Raw genomic sequence first — 16,868 nt, 5'->3', positions numbered from 1 at the left:
GTGGATGGAATGGAATCTCCTGATTTAGTAAAGGTATCTATACATTTTTGAAATTACTAAAATTATCTATTTTTATTTTTTTTTTAGCATTTTAATATAAGAAACATTTCAAAAACTCTGAAATGGTATTCTCCAGGCATTTCTGTGCATCATAGAACTCTTCTATCATCAAATTATTACTAGAAATACAACTTTAAAATAGAAGAGTGGATAAAGGGTTGTTGCGAGAATAGTGACCTGAATCGAGCTTTTCAGGTTCTGGCTCAGTTGGGGGATCTGGGTTGGCTGCCGAACGTTGTTATTTACACTACTTTGATTGACGGGTGTTGTAAGAGTGGCGACGTTGAGCGAGCAAAAGAGTTGTTTCGTAAAATGGAGGAGTTGGGTTTGGTTGCTAATCAGTATACATACACGGTTTTGATCATGGATTTTTCAAGAAAGGGCTTAAAAAAAGATGGGTTTGAACTGCATGAAGAGATGAAACGTGACGGTGCTTCTCCAAATGTATACACTTACAATACTGTAGTGAATGAATTTGCAGTGAGGGCAAAGTGAGTAAAGCATTTAAACTGTTTGATGAAATGCGTGAGGGATGAATGGACCGCAATGTGGTGATATATAACACTTTGATTGGCTGGCTGTGCCGAGAGATGAGGGTGTTGGAACACGGGTTCTGTAACGTTGGGAAGCTAGACAGAGCGTTAACTCTGTTCAACCAAATGAAGTCCATTGGTTTTCCACCCTCTTTAGTTTCCTATAACATGCTAATTGAGGGTTTCTCCAAAGTAGGAAATCCAGCACAAGCTCTTGATTTAGTAAGGGAGATGGAGGAGAGAGGCATTTCTCCATCGAAAACAACATATAAATTCTAATTGATGCAGATGTTAGACTAGATGACATGGAGAAGTCATTTGAATTGAGGGCAATTTTGTTCACCCCTTTTAACAGGGTAAACATGACCCCTAATACTTTGGAGTCAAAACTAACAGAGAGGGCCTCTCTGAGGATCATGTTCACCCCGTTAAAGGGGTGAACAAAATTGCACTCATTTGAATTGTTTTACTACATGGAGAGGGCAGGGCCGGGCCGGACCGGACCTTTCATGAGGCCCATGAGGCAGTTGCCTCAGGGCCCATGAAAATCTAACTATTTGGGGGCTCACAAATTGGAAACCCCTCTTTTGGTAAGGGCCTAGTTGTCCACAGTCTACCCTATTTCTCTGCAAACTTTGTGTTCACCCCTGCCCTTCTCCCTTTCTTGCTTTCGCTTTTGCTGCCCTCTCTCGCTCTCTGTCACTCCTTCCATTGCCCTTGTCATCGGTGGCTCGCCTTCGCTTTTGCCTTTCATTGCTCCATCGCTCGCGCCTTGCTGCTCCGTCGCCCTACACCATCACCAGGCTCGCCCTCTCGCTCTCGCCCTCGCCCTAGTGGTCGGTCACCGGTGGCTCGCTCACACTGCCTCGCTCTCCGTCGTTCACTACCTCAAATTCAGTCTTTGAAACAAATCTGCTTCTCAGAAACCCTAACTCCATAATCTAGATCTGCTTACTGGTTACTACTTAGCTTCATTCAACTTTTAGCGATTAGTTTTTCTTTCATTTCATTTCGTTTATAAAATAAAATTATGATACATTCGAAGATTTGGATTATTGGATAGCTTGCCTATATCTATTTTATTGATGTTGGTTGAATCTGACAAAAAAAATAATAATTTTATTGATGTCTTCATTTTGTTTATATACATGATAACTGTTTATTTTCTTCTTAAAAAATTGAACTAGAATCTAGAGATGCCTTGTTCATTTTATTCTTCTTGTTATTATTACAAGTCTAGATATAGAAATTAAGTTTAAAATTATTATTGCTTTATTAGTGTCATGGATTGGCTATGCTGTCTATTGAAAAAAAATTACTCGATCAACTTGATTATGTAAACTTGATTGATATTCTTGCCTTCAAAATTACAAGAAATATAATTTTTAATTAATAATTTTAAAAAAATAATTTTAAATGTAGTTTATGATTGGGGGGCCATTTTTATTTTTCACCTCAGGCCCCCAAATCTCAACACTGGGAGAAGGCTGGTCTGGAGCCCAATGTGTGCACTTATGGAGTCTTGATAAGTGGGAGGTGCATAAAAGGTAATATGATGGAAGAATAGGAGCTTTTCAAGTCAATGAGTGAGAGTGAGACGCATTTGAAGCCGAATGATGTGATATACAACATGATGATTCATGGGTATTGCAAGGAAGCTAGCTCCTGCAGGGCCCTAAGACTCCTCAGGGAAATGAGCAGCAATGAAATGATCCCAAATGCGGCCAGATATATATAACTTCACCATTAAAGTTTTTTTTTTTTTTTCAATTACGTTTCATTACTGAAAGTGCTAACCACTCTATCCAACCACTTCATCTTTAAAGCTACACTAAAAAAATAAATCGAGAATATATCCTATTGACAAAATTCGAACACATAATCAGGACCATGAAGCACCCAACAGAACAGCCTTACCAGTGGGGATGTGCCCTGGGGCCACCATCAAAGTTCTCTGCAAGGATGGGAAGTGGAAAGAAGCTGAAAGTCTTCTAAACAATATGGCACAGTCAAGTTTGAAGTCATCAGTCTCTACCTATACTCTCATCTTAGAAGTTTAAGCTATCGAAAAATAGAATGTTGGGAAGAAGCCTAGCTTTCCATGCCGCAAAGGAGACTTTGTAAAATATATTTAAGATCCCTGGAGAGAAACAGGGGAGAAGTAATTCCATCCAAATTCTTGAGTTAGGTTAAAGGTACCTAACTAAGCAATATCACTTACCGTGCTTTCTGTTCTTATGTCCATGTCTCAATTTTATATATTATTTTTAATTTATGTGAAGGCATATATGTACCCTTATTTTAGCAAAAAAAAAATCCTCTTAACACCCAATCTTTTAAAATGTTCCATTAAATACCTCTATTTTAAAAAAATAAAACTATTAAACACCTTTTAATTTGTATTAAACTAAATTCATTTTTGTACTTTATCAAAAATGTCTCATGACACCCGAACTTATTTAAAAAGTATTTAATAATTTCACTTGTTAGGGTGTCATATGTTTTTTTTTTTTGTAAAGTACAGAAATATATTTAATTTAATATAAATTAAAAAAAAATTAATAATTCTATTTTTTTTTTAAAAAATAGAGGTCTCTAATGAAATATTTTAAAAGTTTAGAGTGTCATAATACTTTTTTGCTAAAGTACCAAAATACATTTATGGATTCACCCTTTTTAGTTTTAAATAATAATTAAAACCAATAGAAGATACATTGCCATCCCTTCTTTTAGATAAGAACCATCCTCAAAGCATATGGGGGAGCATTTGTGTTCACTTATTATTTAAGGAAGCACTTATTTCTTAAATAAGTGAAATTTCAAAATTTTCAAAAGTATTTTATTTTAATTTTTTGTTAAGAAATACTTCATTAGATATTTATTACATGTCATAATAAGTTTAGAATAATTAATATTTGGATTTTGAAATTTAAATAATGGCTAGCTTGCATCAAAATCATTTAGTTAAAAAAATCATTTACACATGTATAACATTAGCCAAGTTCTGATATATAATTAAATGTTTCCCCTTTCTAGAGTACAAGAAGGTACATATCTTATGTAGTTTTAACACATTAATGATGTATTATTTATCTTGATGAATTTAACTTCATGATTCTTATGTTTAGTCCTTAATTTACTTTCTTATCTGATTATTGCTAGCAAAATTTGCCCTTTTAAAGGATTAAATTGTTAACTTATTTAAGTTAAGAAATTAATGAAGGCAATGTTGTCGAGATTAGATTTGGGTGTGTTTTGACCTTTGAGGGATCCCAATCCCATTATGGCAACAACAAAGTGTAGGGTGTTGGCATCTTTTATGGCAAGTGTATGAGAAGGCTCCAAATTAGGTTTATTTTATACTTGGAAATGTGAAAACTTTTCTTCTAGTTCTAGAAGATACAATAAAACAATAGAAAGGTCAGAGAGTCAAAATATTCCCTTGGAATTGTGAAAACTTTCATCCTAATCCCATTAGATATTATTATTTTTATTTACAAAAAGCTACTTAATACGATGCCGTTCAAATCCATGTCGACTCTATTTACAAGTGTTGAGTTTATTTTATTTTTTTTAGTGATAAAAAGTCTTTTGAGGTCCCACACAAAAGTAAACTATATAAAGACTATAAAATTGACTCTCTATTCATTGGTGGACTGCGAAAATTTGATTTGATTTGATTTGATTTGGGTAAAAGAAAATATATAAATTTTTATTGTCAAAATGGTGATTGATTGTATCTATCGTAACCCAGCTAGGGCAGGCATTTAATACACGGTAGAGGGAGGGAGGGAGGCCCAGTTTGGGGAATCATGGGGACGCAGCCAAGGGGTGGGGTTGGTAACAAATTGACATCACTGGTTGACTCTAGAACCAACCTCTCATTACTGATTAGCCTTAGTTAAATTCAATTCAATATGCCCCCCTCCCCCGCTGGCTGATCCATAAGATTTTAATATAATAAGGATGCATGCATGAGATTATAAAATTATGTGATTTTAATATAATAAGGATGCATGCATGAGATTAAAAAAAAGCCCATCAAAATAAAATGTGATTAAGTTCCATATTTGGTAGGTCAATAATGAAATCTATATAGCAATTGAGGTGTCTAATGAAAAGGTATCGGGATAATCAGAAAGACATATATATGATATTTATAGATCTAAAAAAGGTCTATGATAAGGTATTTAGAGAAGTATTATGGAGAGTTTTAAAAAAGAAAGAAGTTCGAATAGTTTATATATAAACCCTTAAAGACATGTATCACAGTGCAAAAATAAGAATTAGAACATACGGAAAGGATACTAAACTATTTAAAATTATAATGGGACTACATCAAAGTTTTACACTAAGTCCATACTTATTGGCTTTAATAATAGATGAACTCACTAAACACATTCAGACAAAGATGCCATGGTGTATGTTATTTGCAGATGACATAGTATTGGTGGATTAAACAAAAGAGGGAGTGAACACTAAACTTGAGTTGTGGAAAAATAATTTAGAATTTAAGGGATTTAAATTAAGCAAAAAGAAAACAGAATATATGAAATGTAAATTTAATAAGAATGTAAGAGTGAAGAATATTATAATAAAATTGGAAGGTCAAATCATACAGAGAAAAAACTATTTTCGATATTTGGAATCAATTATTCAAAAAGATGGAAAAAATCACGAGGATGTCATGCATAGAATTAAGGTAAGTTGGCTAAAATAGAGAAATGCATCGAGGGTGTTATGTAATAGTAAAATCTTATTAAAATCGAAAGGAAAATTTTATAGGGCAGCTATAAGACAAGTCTTGTTGTATGACTCAAAATGTTGGGTAGTCAAATACCAACATGAGCAAAAGACTAGTGTAGCAGAGATAATGATGTTAAAATAGGTGTGCAGCCATACAAAAATAAATAAAATTAGAAATTAGATTATTCGTAATAAAGTAGGAGTAGTGTCAATCAATGAGAAGATAAGAGAGACTAACTAAGATGGTTTAGTCATATGATAAGAAGACCAATAGACGTTTTTGTGATGAGAGTTGATGAAGTGAAATAATTAGTTTAAAACAAGTAGAGACAGAGTTAAAAAGACTTTAATAGAGACATTAAAATTTGATATGAAGTGTATGAATCTAAATAAGAATATAACAAAAGATAGAAATATATAAAAATTTAAAATTTATATAATCAACCCCACATAAGATAAAAAATAAATATATTGTTGTTGTTTAGTTTTTATCATACTATTTTTATACAACCATCTAAAAAGTTTTTATTATAAAATTGCATGCAAGGACGTCCAAGAAGATTGCAAAATGGAAGCTCCTTGAATTAACAAATACCAAATTTTATTAATAAAATAATAATTAATATGTCCCAAATTTTTTTTTTTTTAATAAGTAGGGCCACGGGACCTTTCTCCCATTGTTTGTTTGTTTGTTTGGAAGCTTTCAAATCACTTTGTTTAGAAATGAAATAAAGCACCCTTTTCTGGAAGCATAATAATGGCAAGGAGGGAGGGTAGGGGGTCCACGCAGTAAAGGTAAAGCCCACACGGCACGCTTCTCCTCCTCCCTCCCTCCCTCCCTCCCTCTGCTCCGCCCGAACCACTCGCTCACTTGAGAGCTAAGTCGGTCAACAAATGAAATTAAATAATGATATTAGTTTACGATGGAGGTCTCGTTTACATTCAACTTCAACTGTATTTGGTTCCATTTTTAATATTCAAAAATTTTAAATATCAGATTATTATTAATTACTACATGATATGATCGTGAATGTCACAATCCAAGTAATCATATATATATATATATTCGCATTTAAATTATCATAAACTTTTTTTTTATTAAATTTATTTATGATAGGATAGGATAGGGTAGGAGGATAACACGAATTTGGGGGGCCACGTAACGTAATGCGTGAATAGAAGATGCCTGACGAGACGACAGTGGTCAGTCAACCAACCTGGATTGCTGGATGAAGTCCTTGGGTTGGGTGGATGGAGAAAGAGAATCATTGGAGTTGGAGGAGCGGTCCAGATTCCATCTGGAAAATGCTCCTCAGTACGTAAGCGGCGATCAAATTCTACGTCAGAACGAGCTGAAAAGGGCGAATTTGGATTTCGTGTGTACGACACCGTGATGGGGTTTGGGGTGCCGGTGCCGTCCCGTGCTTGATTTATCGAATCACGAAAAAGATATTATCTACGTAGCCAGCCAGCCAGCCAGCCAGCCAGCACCACTCGATTCATTGTTGATTTTCTTCCTTCCTTTTAGGCTTTTGCTGCTGCTGCTGCTGCTGCTGCGGGGGTCAGTTGGCTCATTATAAGTCTTGCTTTTCTCACGTGAAAAGCTCAAGCCCACTCCGTTATTATTAGATTCTTATGAGCGAGTCAAGTACAAATATCTTATTCATTTCATGTGTCTAAACTAAAATGGGAGATATTATAAAATTGATAAAGTTTACTCGTATTAATAAAATATCTTAGCAAACTTAATTTTTTTTATTAATTATGATTAAGAGAAATCACAAAATTTTAATGGCATGCATATTTGGAAAAGAACAAAAGTATCACATCAAACATCACTTCTATTTCTAGAGGGCACTTAGAACTGGTAATAAAAATACGTTTAATAATATGTTGTTGTTGTGTTTGATTTTTAAAATAAATGCAAAGACATATTAAACATTTGATAGAAGAAGAAGAAGAAGAAGAAGAAGACAGCTAATTATGATTGATTACCTTTTGATTTAAGATCAAATAACAAACATTATTAGGATCAATAATAAAGTCTTAGTTTTAAAGCAATCAAAATCTTTTAAATCCTAAATTTGAATTGACAGGTTATTTGTGGATTACATTATCTCTGTAAAAGAAAAAGAAAAAAAAAATTTATCGGGACGAAAATGACCACGAGGCTTATCTCTTCCTTTTTATTCAAGACTATAATAGTCTAGAGGGGGACAGAGAGAGAGCGCGCGCGAGACCACCATTAAATGCCCATTTCTCAACTCCTTTTTTGTCTGCTTCTCGTCTTCTTCCTTAGCTGCCTCCATCGCTCGACCCCGCGAGGACTGGCGTCCTCATAAACCAAAGCTCGCAGAATACCGTGAATTCTGAATACCTGGATACCTCTCTCTCTCTCTCTCTCCCTCTGTCTCTCTGTCTCTGTCTCCCTCTCTGTCGTTCTCTCTCGCTCATCGATTTCAGCTGAAAGGCTCACGGAGCTATTATATATATATCTCTCTCTCTCTCTCTGCTTTCTTCCGTGAGCACTGGCTTTGATTCACCCAAGTTGGGGTTTAGTAAAGCGAGCCAATCGATTCTTCTACTGAAGCAAAAGCCAGTTGTTTTTTTTTTCCAAGTCTTTTTTCTCTGTTTCGGGGTCTCAGATCTGCTTTGTTCCGGCGGCTGAAAAGGCCCAATTCTTGGACGATCTTCTAGGGTTTCGAGGGCTCTCGCCAAAGGGGGTTAATTCGAGAAATCAAAGATTGGTTAATTAGTTCCTCACCTTCTGCTTGGTTGTAGCTCCGGTACCATATGGGGATTTGCTTAAGTGCTCGAATCAAAGCTGAGAGCCCCTCTCATACAGGTACCGTTAAATTCACTCAATTATTATAACCCCTTTCATTTTCTTGGAATTTTAATTGTGTGGGCGTATCTTAATTTTCCGACTTCCTCTTTTTCTATAAATTGATGTGGGGCTTGGTTTTGTTTGATCATGGTTGGAGTGAAACAATTAATTTGCTTTCCAAACTGATCTCCCAATTTGGTTTGGAGCTGTTCTTGGGTTGGATAATCGTGATTGTGCCTCTGACACATTACTGACTGTATTATATGCAATTATTCCATTTGGACAAGTTGAGGAAACCATGTTTCTGCAGAATGGAGTTGATTCAGAATTCTGAAGTTAATTGTGCCTTTTCAGATCAATTGTTTATGAAACTACTTCGTTTATCTAGTTCTTGGGTTTCAGATTCCCCAAAGACCGTAGGCATTTGCGATGGATATCACTTTCCAGCTGATGTGAAATTTACTGCATTTTCTTTCTTCCAGGGGAGAGTTCAAAAAATGTTAGCACAGATGGGAAGGATCTTAGTGGTTCTAGCAGCAAACGTTCGTCAGTTTCTGTGCCTCCAACTCCTCGAAGTGAGATGGAAATATTGCAGTCTTCTAATTTGAAGAACTTTAGCTTCGCTGATCTTAAAACGGCCACGAGGAACTTCCGGCCCGATAGCGTGTTAGGGGAAGGAGGTTTTGGTTCAGTTTTCAAGGGTTGGATTGATGAGAGCACTTTTGCTGCTACAAAGCCAGGGATTGGGATGGTCATTGCTGTGAAAAGGCTTAATCAAGATGGATTCCAAGGGCACAGGGAGTGGCTGGTTAGTTGTTTGTTCTTTTCTCTGCTTATTGGGAGTATATCATTTTCTGACAACTGATCTCATGCCTTGTTTTGAGGCAATTTTGGTCTTTGCATTTGCAAGAACAGTTTCCCATCTTTGGTCAAAGCACATTTGAGTTTGCAAAATCATTCATGAGTCCTCTTGGAAGATTTGGCTTAATTTTGAATTTCCTCCTCAATACACACTGCTGGTGGATTTATTCTATCAAACGGATGTGTGTAATTCATTCATTTATTTGAATTTTTGCTGGTCCTACAGGCAGAAGTGAATTATCTGGGTCAGCTTTATCATCCTCATCTTGTGAAACTCATTGGATATTGCTTGGAGGATGAACACAGGCTTCTGGTGTATGAATTCATGCCCAGGGGCAGCTTGGAGAATCATTTGTTCAGGAGTAAGTTTCTAACCTATTTTAGAAATTTAATCTGAAATTTCCTCTATGAGGCTTTTGTAATGAAAGAGTAAATTGTTGTATAACAGGAGGCTCTTACTTCCAACCTCTTTCGTGGAGGCTTAGGTTGAAGGTTGCTCTTGGTGCTGCAAAGGGACTCGCTTACTTACACAGTGCTGAAACAAAAGTGATATATCGGGACTTCAAAACTTCTAATATATTACTGGATAAGGTATATGACTTCGAAAAGCAAAGTTTTTGACAATGATTTTTTTTTTTCCCAAGATACTCACTGTTCCTCCTGTTCTGATAAGCATTTTTCAATCATTTGATGTCAGAACTACAATGCAAAGCTTTCTGATTTTGGGCTGGCCAAGGATGGGCCAACAGGTGATAAAAGCCATGTCTCCACTAGGGTCATGGGAACTTATGGATATGCAGCTCCAGAGTATCTGGCCACCGGTATGACTTTGACAGAAGTAGTTTTATTTGGTTTACCATTCCAGTGTAAACAAAATCCTTATACAGAAATTTCAAACAGAATGCTTGATCTTTCTTATACAAGAGGGGTTCTTGTAACTGGTTCATAATTGCAAAGAGCTAATGTGAAGAATAATCATTTCATATTAGAAAATATTATTTCATGTCCACTTACTCTTTCATTTTGACCACCTTGCTTTGCCTGGAAATTCTTCCAGTTTCCTAGCCTGAAAGGGACATTGATTTGGTATATTGGAGATACCCCTTTTCATAATAACCAATCTAATTCTAATTTGGTAATTCTACCTTGGCCTACGGTTGGTTCTGGTGGAAGAAAGTTGAGTTCAGTCTCCTTATCATTTTTGTCTGTCAGCCTGCTCTTTTTTGTCACTTACAAGAAAAGATTTCTATTTTGTTCGCTCAATTAAGTATTTCCCAGCTAGTTCGAGTCTGCTATATTAGTCCTCTTTCTCTGTTTTCAGACTCCTAATCTCTTTCACTATTTATTCATCTATGCTTAGTTACGGCTAAGGTAAAGCCAGTTCCTGACTTTGCCCCAATGAAGACATGCCATAGGGGCCCAACAAATGAAGTTATACTCGCTCAAAATAATGGGCAATTGTCTCTCTTTGCTTGGGTACTGAACTTCGTAGGGTATCCTCCCTTCAGGAAACCCTGAGGTCCATTTTTGCACGTTGTTTTTAATTTGATGCAGTTTTCCCTATTTTTCTTTAGCATACTTCTATAGAGTCTTCTATTTCAAAGCTTATTATTCATTCCAAGTCTTGCTTTCTGAGAAGGTTAATGCATCGTGAGATACTCAATTCTACTTTTTACCTATTTCAGGTCATTTAACTTCTAGGAGTGATGTATATAGTTTTGGTGTTGTTCTCCTAGAAATGTTATCTGGCCGGAGAGCAGTGGATAAGACTAGGCCATCTGGAGAACACAACTTGGTGGAATGGGCCAAACCTTACCTGGCCAGCAAACGGAAGATCTTTCGTGTCCTAGACAATCGTCTCGAAGGCCAGTACTCATTAGAGGTTGCTTTTAGGGCAGCCAATCTTGCAATGCGATGCCTGTCCATGGAACCCAGGCTCAGGCCAAACATGGATGAGGTAGTGAAGGGATTGGAACAGCTCCAAGACCCTAAGGAAACTGGAAATACTCACGGTGTTCTCAGTAGCGAGCCAAGGCCTCGGAGGAGAAGCGCAAATGATGCTGGGAATATAAACAGCACAGCTGCTTATCCCAGGCCCTCTAGTTCCCCACTCTATAGGAAGTGAATCAAGCAACTTTTAAAGGTGGTGTTGCAGCCTTGCAGGTTCTTCGGCAGTGATCTGGGGGCTCAGATGGGACTGTACAGTGGTTTTGGCTGATATTCCAAATCAAAGGAAAAGCGTGGACTGAAATCTATTATAGGGTGAGCTGTAAAACTCAAAAAGGAATTGTATTGAAGAATGGCTTCTTTCAGACAGTCTACCAAAGTGTTTTGGGGAAACCAGTAGGAGGCATAAGCACTTATGCGTACATGAAATTTTAGCTCTCGTAGAATCCCCCTTCCCAAATTCAAACTCACCAAGCGAGTAAACTTGTCTGGTTTTGTTTACTTGGTTTGTAATATGTAACTTATGCTCCTGTTTTCATAAGGAAAAGAAATTGTTCTTTATTCACAGTTACACACGTCAGTAGACAGAAATTGATGATTCTGGGCGGATATATTAAGGTTCCGTTGGTTCCAATGTAAACATTTGACTAGCAGCGTGTTATCGCACTGTTCACTAAAATGGAAAGGAAAGAACTACGAGAGAACAGAAAGAAGCAGACAAAATCTGGGAACAAAAACATAAACCATCTGTGCAGAACATGCACCAACTTTGGCAATGGCGATTAGTTGAAGATTCATCTCAAAACCACTTTCTCGGCTAACAAAGGCAATGAGAGAGAACATTTGTCCTAAAATTCGGGTTAAATCGGAAAGCATTACAACAACTTTGCATGAATGCAGCTTTCAGAACAACCCTATGTACAGGTACAGCCGCTAGCTATCTCCAAGATTGATCAACAGAATAGTATGGACAAAAGACTTCAAAAAGAAAGAGCTGCAATTGTGTTTTGAGTGGCAGGAAGGATTGGAACAAGGGCATAATAATCTAGTCTCACCATGTTCTCACAATCCCTGGCGTCCAGTTTCTCCAATCCAACTTCCCAATCGATTTATTCCTAAAGTTGACAATGTCTTTAAAGTCAAAAACCTTACTCCAGATATTGCTCTCCTCTTTGGCCGGTTCGGCTTCCTCTTCTGTCTCTTCCTTGGCGCCTTCATCATCTTTGGATGGTTGAGGCGCAGAATCATCCTGTAATGATGCCTCGCTAATAATATTTCCTAGCATTTCTACTACTACACTCATTTTAGGGCGAGATTTTGGCTGTTTCACGAGGCACTTGTTGGCTAGATGCGCAAGCTTCTGAGCTGATTTTATGCAATATTGCCCTTCTAGTCTGGGGTCCAAAATAAGGTAGAATTTCTTTGAATCTGAGATGTAAGGTCTCACCCATTCCAAGAGTTTCTGCTCGCTCCGAGGCAAATTTCTTTCCACAGCCCGTCTTCCTGTGATTAGCTCGTACAGGACCACACCAAAGCTCCAAACATCACTTTTAGCAGTTAATCTACCAGTCTGTACATATTCGGGAGCGGCATAACCTACTGTGCCAACAACCTAACAAAAAAAAGTGAAGGATTAGAGAAACGTATGCTCTAAACTCAAAAATTGCCTAAAGCAAGATAAAGGTTTGGATATAAGATCACAAGGAAACGGGGACATGTAACACCCTGTTAGGGTCACAACTAATCATTGAACAGATTTCATTCTGGAGTATTTTCGACAAAAAAGTAGTAGATGATGAATTGATTATAGAATCCAGATCATCAGTCTTCACGAACAAAATCTTTCTGCGTGGGTCCAGATAAAAATAAACCTAATCACCTGATGAGAGGCATACGAGGGAGAGGAAGACCAAAGAAAACTTAGTAAAAGCTCAGAGAGAATATGACCATGGAGGGGCATAAACCTAGTGGGATTAAGGCTACTTTTGTTGATGTACCTGATGGAGGGTAAGCCTGGGACTAAATTAGTTTAGACTTTAGATGCCAGGAAAAGACAAACTTACTGATGTAGAAACATGACTCAGTCCAGCAGCTGGACCCAGCCTAGCAAGTCCAAAGTCTGAGAGTTTTGCATTGAAGTCCTCATCTAGAAGAACATTCGAAGTTTTAAAATCTCGAAATATTAGCTGCACCCATGACAAAACAGATCAAAATCAGAACAAGCAAATTAGACTTTAGAAAGCTGACTATGGCCAAGTCCAAAGAGACAAGCTGAACAACTTTTTAAATAGGTAACTTAATGGGACTTGAACTTGAGTCTTTTTATGGGGAGATCGCAGCCTAAGCTGCTAGGGTGTCACCTAAGGGACTAAGGGAGACTATAAACTAAAGAACATTCATGCACGGTGTCCTGTTATCCAAAGATCCAAATTGGATAGGGTTCTTCATTTATGCATGCATTCATTCGTGTTAAAGAAACATTTTTTATTTTCTCTGTTAAGACTACACATTGCTAAGATTTAAGACATAATTAGCAAAAAAGGCCATGGCAATCTTTTTTTTTTTTTTTTTGTGTATCAGCACTGGGAAACAAGAAGAGTAGAAAACAATTCCCCATGGCAGCTTCACAATGACAGGATTAAATAATTGGTTTATCATATAGAGGCACACATAAAAACTGAGAGTTTTAATTTCACTAAACATCAAGCAGAATTTTTCCATAGGCAGTTTCTTAAAATGAAGAAACCTTGGCTTCAATAAGAGCATATGCTGTCCTTTGTAAGCTTCAATGGATGTCAAAAATTATATTTACTGGTGACTTGCTGTGTTCATAAAGGGTGCAACATACATAAGCCATTTTTACATGTGACCAAATGTCTCATCCTATTTCTTCAACCTAGTTTTGGCTATGATGAGCTCATACGCTGTGGCAAAATCTGAAATAGCTTTACCTTCATTATTTCTTTCTCCAAATCCACAACCTCCGGTTATATCTCCATATCAATTCCCTTCTCTACCCACATGATCATTTACTCACCTCCTAGGTATTTCTTATATCAACCCCTCTAAATCTTCCCAAAATTTTGTATTCATAAAAGGTATTTAGGATTAGTAGCTAATTATAGTTTAATTTGGGTTTCTTGCCAAACCATTTTTCTCTCTCACCTTTCAGCTCAAAATATCATTGAGCTCTACAACCATGCAAATGGAATATGAACAATCTTTTAATCATGTTGCTTGTTTCAAGATGTGATGACTTAAGGCCAGCATTATCATGTTTGCCGCCAGCATTATCCACCTGCAACTTAACATTCTTTTTTTTTTTAATGGGGGGGGGGGGGGGGGGGGGGAAATGACATGTGGCAGCCATAAATAATAGTACCACCACCGAGATTTAGTCTACTAAATGAAGTGGAGTCACCAATCAAATCTACCAATGACCATATCTCTTATTAAATTTAAGCCATTATATCCAAATCATTCCTAAGAGTTTCTTATCTCCATGCGTGACTTATGGCAACTATAGTTTTAAATTTGGTATCTGTTCATAATGTTGAAATTTATTACTTTGTTGCCGTTACCATGTAATAATGGTTAAATATAAAGAAAGAGACAATGACAGTATAGATTCTTCAAGTTCAAAAATTGGTCTGACATGCTCCCAAGTTATTACAGAGAGAGAGAGACACTAATGAAACTTAAGAAAGACCTTTGAGCGACTTGCATTTCCATAAACCGAATTGCATATAGAATGCATGCATGTACTTAAATAATATAGTAAATGACCTGAAAGTCCATTTCTTCATGTAGATAAGCCAAACCACGAGCGGCATCTTGAGCAATTGCCAATCTTGTTTTCCATGGCAGAGGAGATCCTACCCGAGACAATAAATGGTCCTCCAAGCTTTTGTTATGCATTAGCTCGTACACCAAAAGCCGTTGTATGCCTCTTTCATCATCTTCTGCACAATATCCCACTAATTTAACAAGATTTGGGTGCTTCACTACCCCCAAAAAGTTCACTTCATTAATCCACTCCTTGTGCCCCTGAGAGCTAGAACACAAAATAACAAAGCCCATCAGATGAACTTAAAATAAATTTGATAATGGAAAATGTTTCTCGCAAAATTCACATAATTCAATGTAGCATTTTGCCATTCTCGTAGACCAACAAATGAGACTAGTTCTATAGGCGGAGGAATCCACCCTGTTCACTTGATACATGGCTTACAAGGCATTAAAAGTGCAGTGATTGACAAAGAAATGGGAGCATTTGGTATTGTAGGCACACTTTCTGAGAATAATCAATAGTTCAGTTACATTTAAGCAAAGGAAGCACTGACACTGCAAAATCAATTTGTCTCATTAGCTTGGTAGTGCAGCGACTCTCGGAATGCTCAAAACCTGAGCTCCCACTTTCACATTCCACAACAAATTAACGGCATCGGAAGTGTACAAAAATGGTGCTTTAAAGATTAACAGAGCCACAGCCAAGATTGATGGCGTCTTATCAGTTTGCATAGTACTACACTACAGAATTATGTATGAAAACAAAATTCTCCAATTCGATTGCAACAAATATCTTTATAGCTGAAAAAATTGATCAGGAAATAAGATCGGTCGGGAAGTATCGCCACAAATGAAAAGAAAAAATAGAATAAAAATGTCTGATTTAAACGATCTCTTATGTCGCTACATCCATGTTATGTCCTTGCCAATCAATACCGTTACTGATTGCATGTAGGATAAAATTTAATAGATGAAGACATGATGTTGTACTTCAGCCTACTCTTTTACAGTACAAAGAGAAGGGTCTTGACTGGAACGCACTGTATTATTAATATTAGAGCCCGAAGAAAAGAAAACGGGCAAATGTTGTTCGAATTTTCTACTTTTTTCTGTGCCAGCTTCTGCACAACAAACACACCTATATTTACCCATATTTGTGGAGTAGAGCGGGGAAGAAAGGGCATGCCTGGAAGCCATTGCGATTGAGCTGTTTGATAGCAACATCCATCTTCGAATCGGGACCGTTACCGTCGCCGGACGCCCCAATAACCCCTCGATAAACGGACCCAAACCCGCCCTCGCCGATCATGAGAGCGCGGCTGAATCCTCTTGTGGCCGATTTCAGCTCGGAAAACGCGAACACCCGCAGATCGTTGGCCCTGCGGTGAACCAGGAGGTCGTAGAAGCTGAACGAGTCGGAGAAGTCCCTGGAATCGGAGTCGTACTCAGAGCGCCTCGTGTCAACGCTGCTGGACGCGACGCTGAAGGAGCGCGCCCAGGAGACCTTAGACGTCCTGGAAACGCCGGAGACAGTACCTTCGTCGTCTTCTCGCCTCTCGCCGTTGGTGAAGTGAAAGCACTTCATGTTCACCGATCAATCACTGGAGCAACGGCTTGGAAGCCCTAGAAAGGGGCATCTGGTTTGCAGAACCGGAAGAAAGGCTCAGAGAGAGAAACAGAGGAAGAGGAGATCAACAAACTGGGATTTGGGAAGGGAGAAAGAGAGAGGGAACTGAATTAGATAACCGGAAGCGGAAGGAGAAGCAGAAGCAGAAAGCGACACGATGAATAGGTGTTTCGAGATGATAGAAAAACAAGGAGAGCAGGTCGCCCGTGTCGTTTGTTTGTTCATTGTCATCCAGTGTGACTCACGAGGAGAGGAGGCGTCAACAGACTGCGATGCGATGAGCGTCTATGTCACGCTCGCCGCCCGTAGATTAACCAAACCAAATTATTACTCCCCTTAATTATCTGTTTTGATTAGTGTTTGGTTTAATTACAATTAAGATTACGTAACCTATGCTCTTACTGAGTATCACAATGCAATAAAACTGCTCAAAATATATCTTAAAAAAATTTCGATACTTGAATTAAGAATAAAAGAA

The 16,868-nt window shown here is 37.6% G+C and overlaps 2 protein-coding genes and 1 pseudogene across 4 annotated transcripts; 2 read left to right on the top strand and 1 right to left on the bottom strand.

The window, feature by feature from the left end:
- The first annotated feature begins 9 nt into the window (after positions 1-9).
- LOC127814229 (pentatricopeptide repeat-containing protein At4g11690-like) lies at positions 10-2,749 on the top strand (annotated as a pseudogene).
- A 4,815-nt stretch (positions 2,750-7,564) lies between these two features.
- Positions 7,565-11,539, top strand: LOC127801704 (probable serine/threonine-protein kinase PBL9). Its single transcript, XM_052337057.1, has 6 exons — positions 7,565-8,184; positions 8,649-8,974; positions 9,254-9,389; positions 9,476-9,618; positions 9,725-9,848; positions 10,713-11,539. Exons 1-6 carry the CDS (start codon positions 8,133-8,135, stop codon positions 11,150-11,152), a joined length of 1,221 nt encoding a protein of 406 aa, XP_052193017.1. The 5' UTR covers positions 7,565-8,132; the 3' UTR covers positions 11,153-11,539.
- Positions 11,540-11,713: 174 nt separating this feature from the next.
- Positions 11,714-16,625, bottom strand: LOC127801687 (serine/threonine-protein kinase PCRK1). 3 transcript variants are annotated; one of them, XM_052337028.1, is made up of 4 exons: positions 15,912-16,623; positions 14,761-15,028; positions 13,038-13,160; positions 11,714-12,586 (listed from the first exon to the last, which is right to left on the bottom strand). In XM_052337028.1, exons 1-4 carry the CDS (start codon positions 16,346-16,348, stop codon positions 12,026-12,028), a joined length of 1,389 nt encoding a protein of 462 aa, XP_052192988.1. In that variant the 5' UTR covers positions 16,349-16,623; the 3' UTR covers positions 11,714-12,025. The 3 variants fall into 3 exon arrangements, with proteins under 3 accessions (XP_052192988.1, XP_052192996.1, XP_052193004.1); XM_052337036.1 differs by having other exon boundaries at positions 14,761-15,021; positions 15,950-16,621; XM_052337044.1 differs by lacking the exon at positions 13,038-13,160 and having other exon boundaries at positions 15,912-16,625.
- Between the last annotated feature and the right edge of the window lie 243 nt (positions 16,626-16,868).

This window comes from Diospyros lotus, chromosome 1 (genome assembly GCF_014633365.1).
Source record: "Diospyros lotus cultivar Yz01 chromosome 1, ASM1463336v1, whole genome shotgun sequence".
NCBI lineage: Eukaryota > Viridiplantae > Streptophyta > Magnoliopsida > Ericales > Ebenaceae > Diospyros > Diospyros lotus.
Note: the sequence above shows the minus strand (reverse complement) of the source record. Positions and strands in the feature narration are given on the sequence as shown.

Bases quoted from the DNA above. Each gene is read 5' to 3' on its own strand.
- LOC127801704 (XM_052337057.1), top strand. From the start codon at position 8,133: ATGGGGATTTGCTTAAGTGCTCGAATCAAAGCTGAGAGCCCCTCTCAT. The intron at 8,975-9,253 runs GTTAGTTGTTTG...CTGGTCCTACAG, and splicing joins AAGGGCACAGGGAGTGGCTG to GCAGAAGTGAATTATCTGGG. The intron at 9,849-10,712 runs GTATGACTTTGA...TACCTATTTCAG, and splicing joins TCCAGAGTATCTGGCCACCG to GTCATTTAACTTCTAGGAGT.
- LOC127801687 (XM_052337028.1), bottom strand. From the start codon at position 16,348: ATGAAGTGCTTTCACTTCACCAACGGCGAGAGGCGAGAAGACGACGAA. The intron at 15,029-15,911 runs GTAAATATAGGT...TTTGTGTTCTAG, and splicing joins GCTCTACTCCACAAATATGG to CTCTCAGGGGCACAAGGAGT. The intron at 13,161-14,760 runs GTCATTTACTAT...TCATGGGTGCAG, and splicing joins ATGAAGAAATGGACTTTCAG to CTAATATTTCGAGATTTTAA.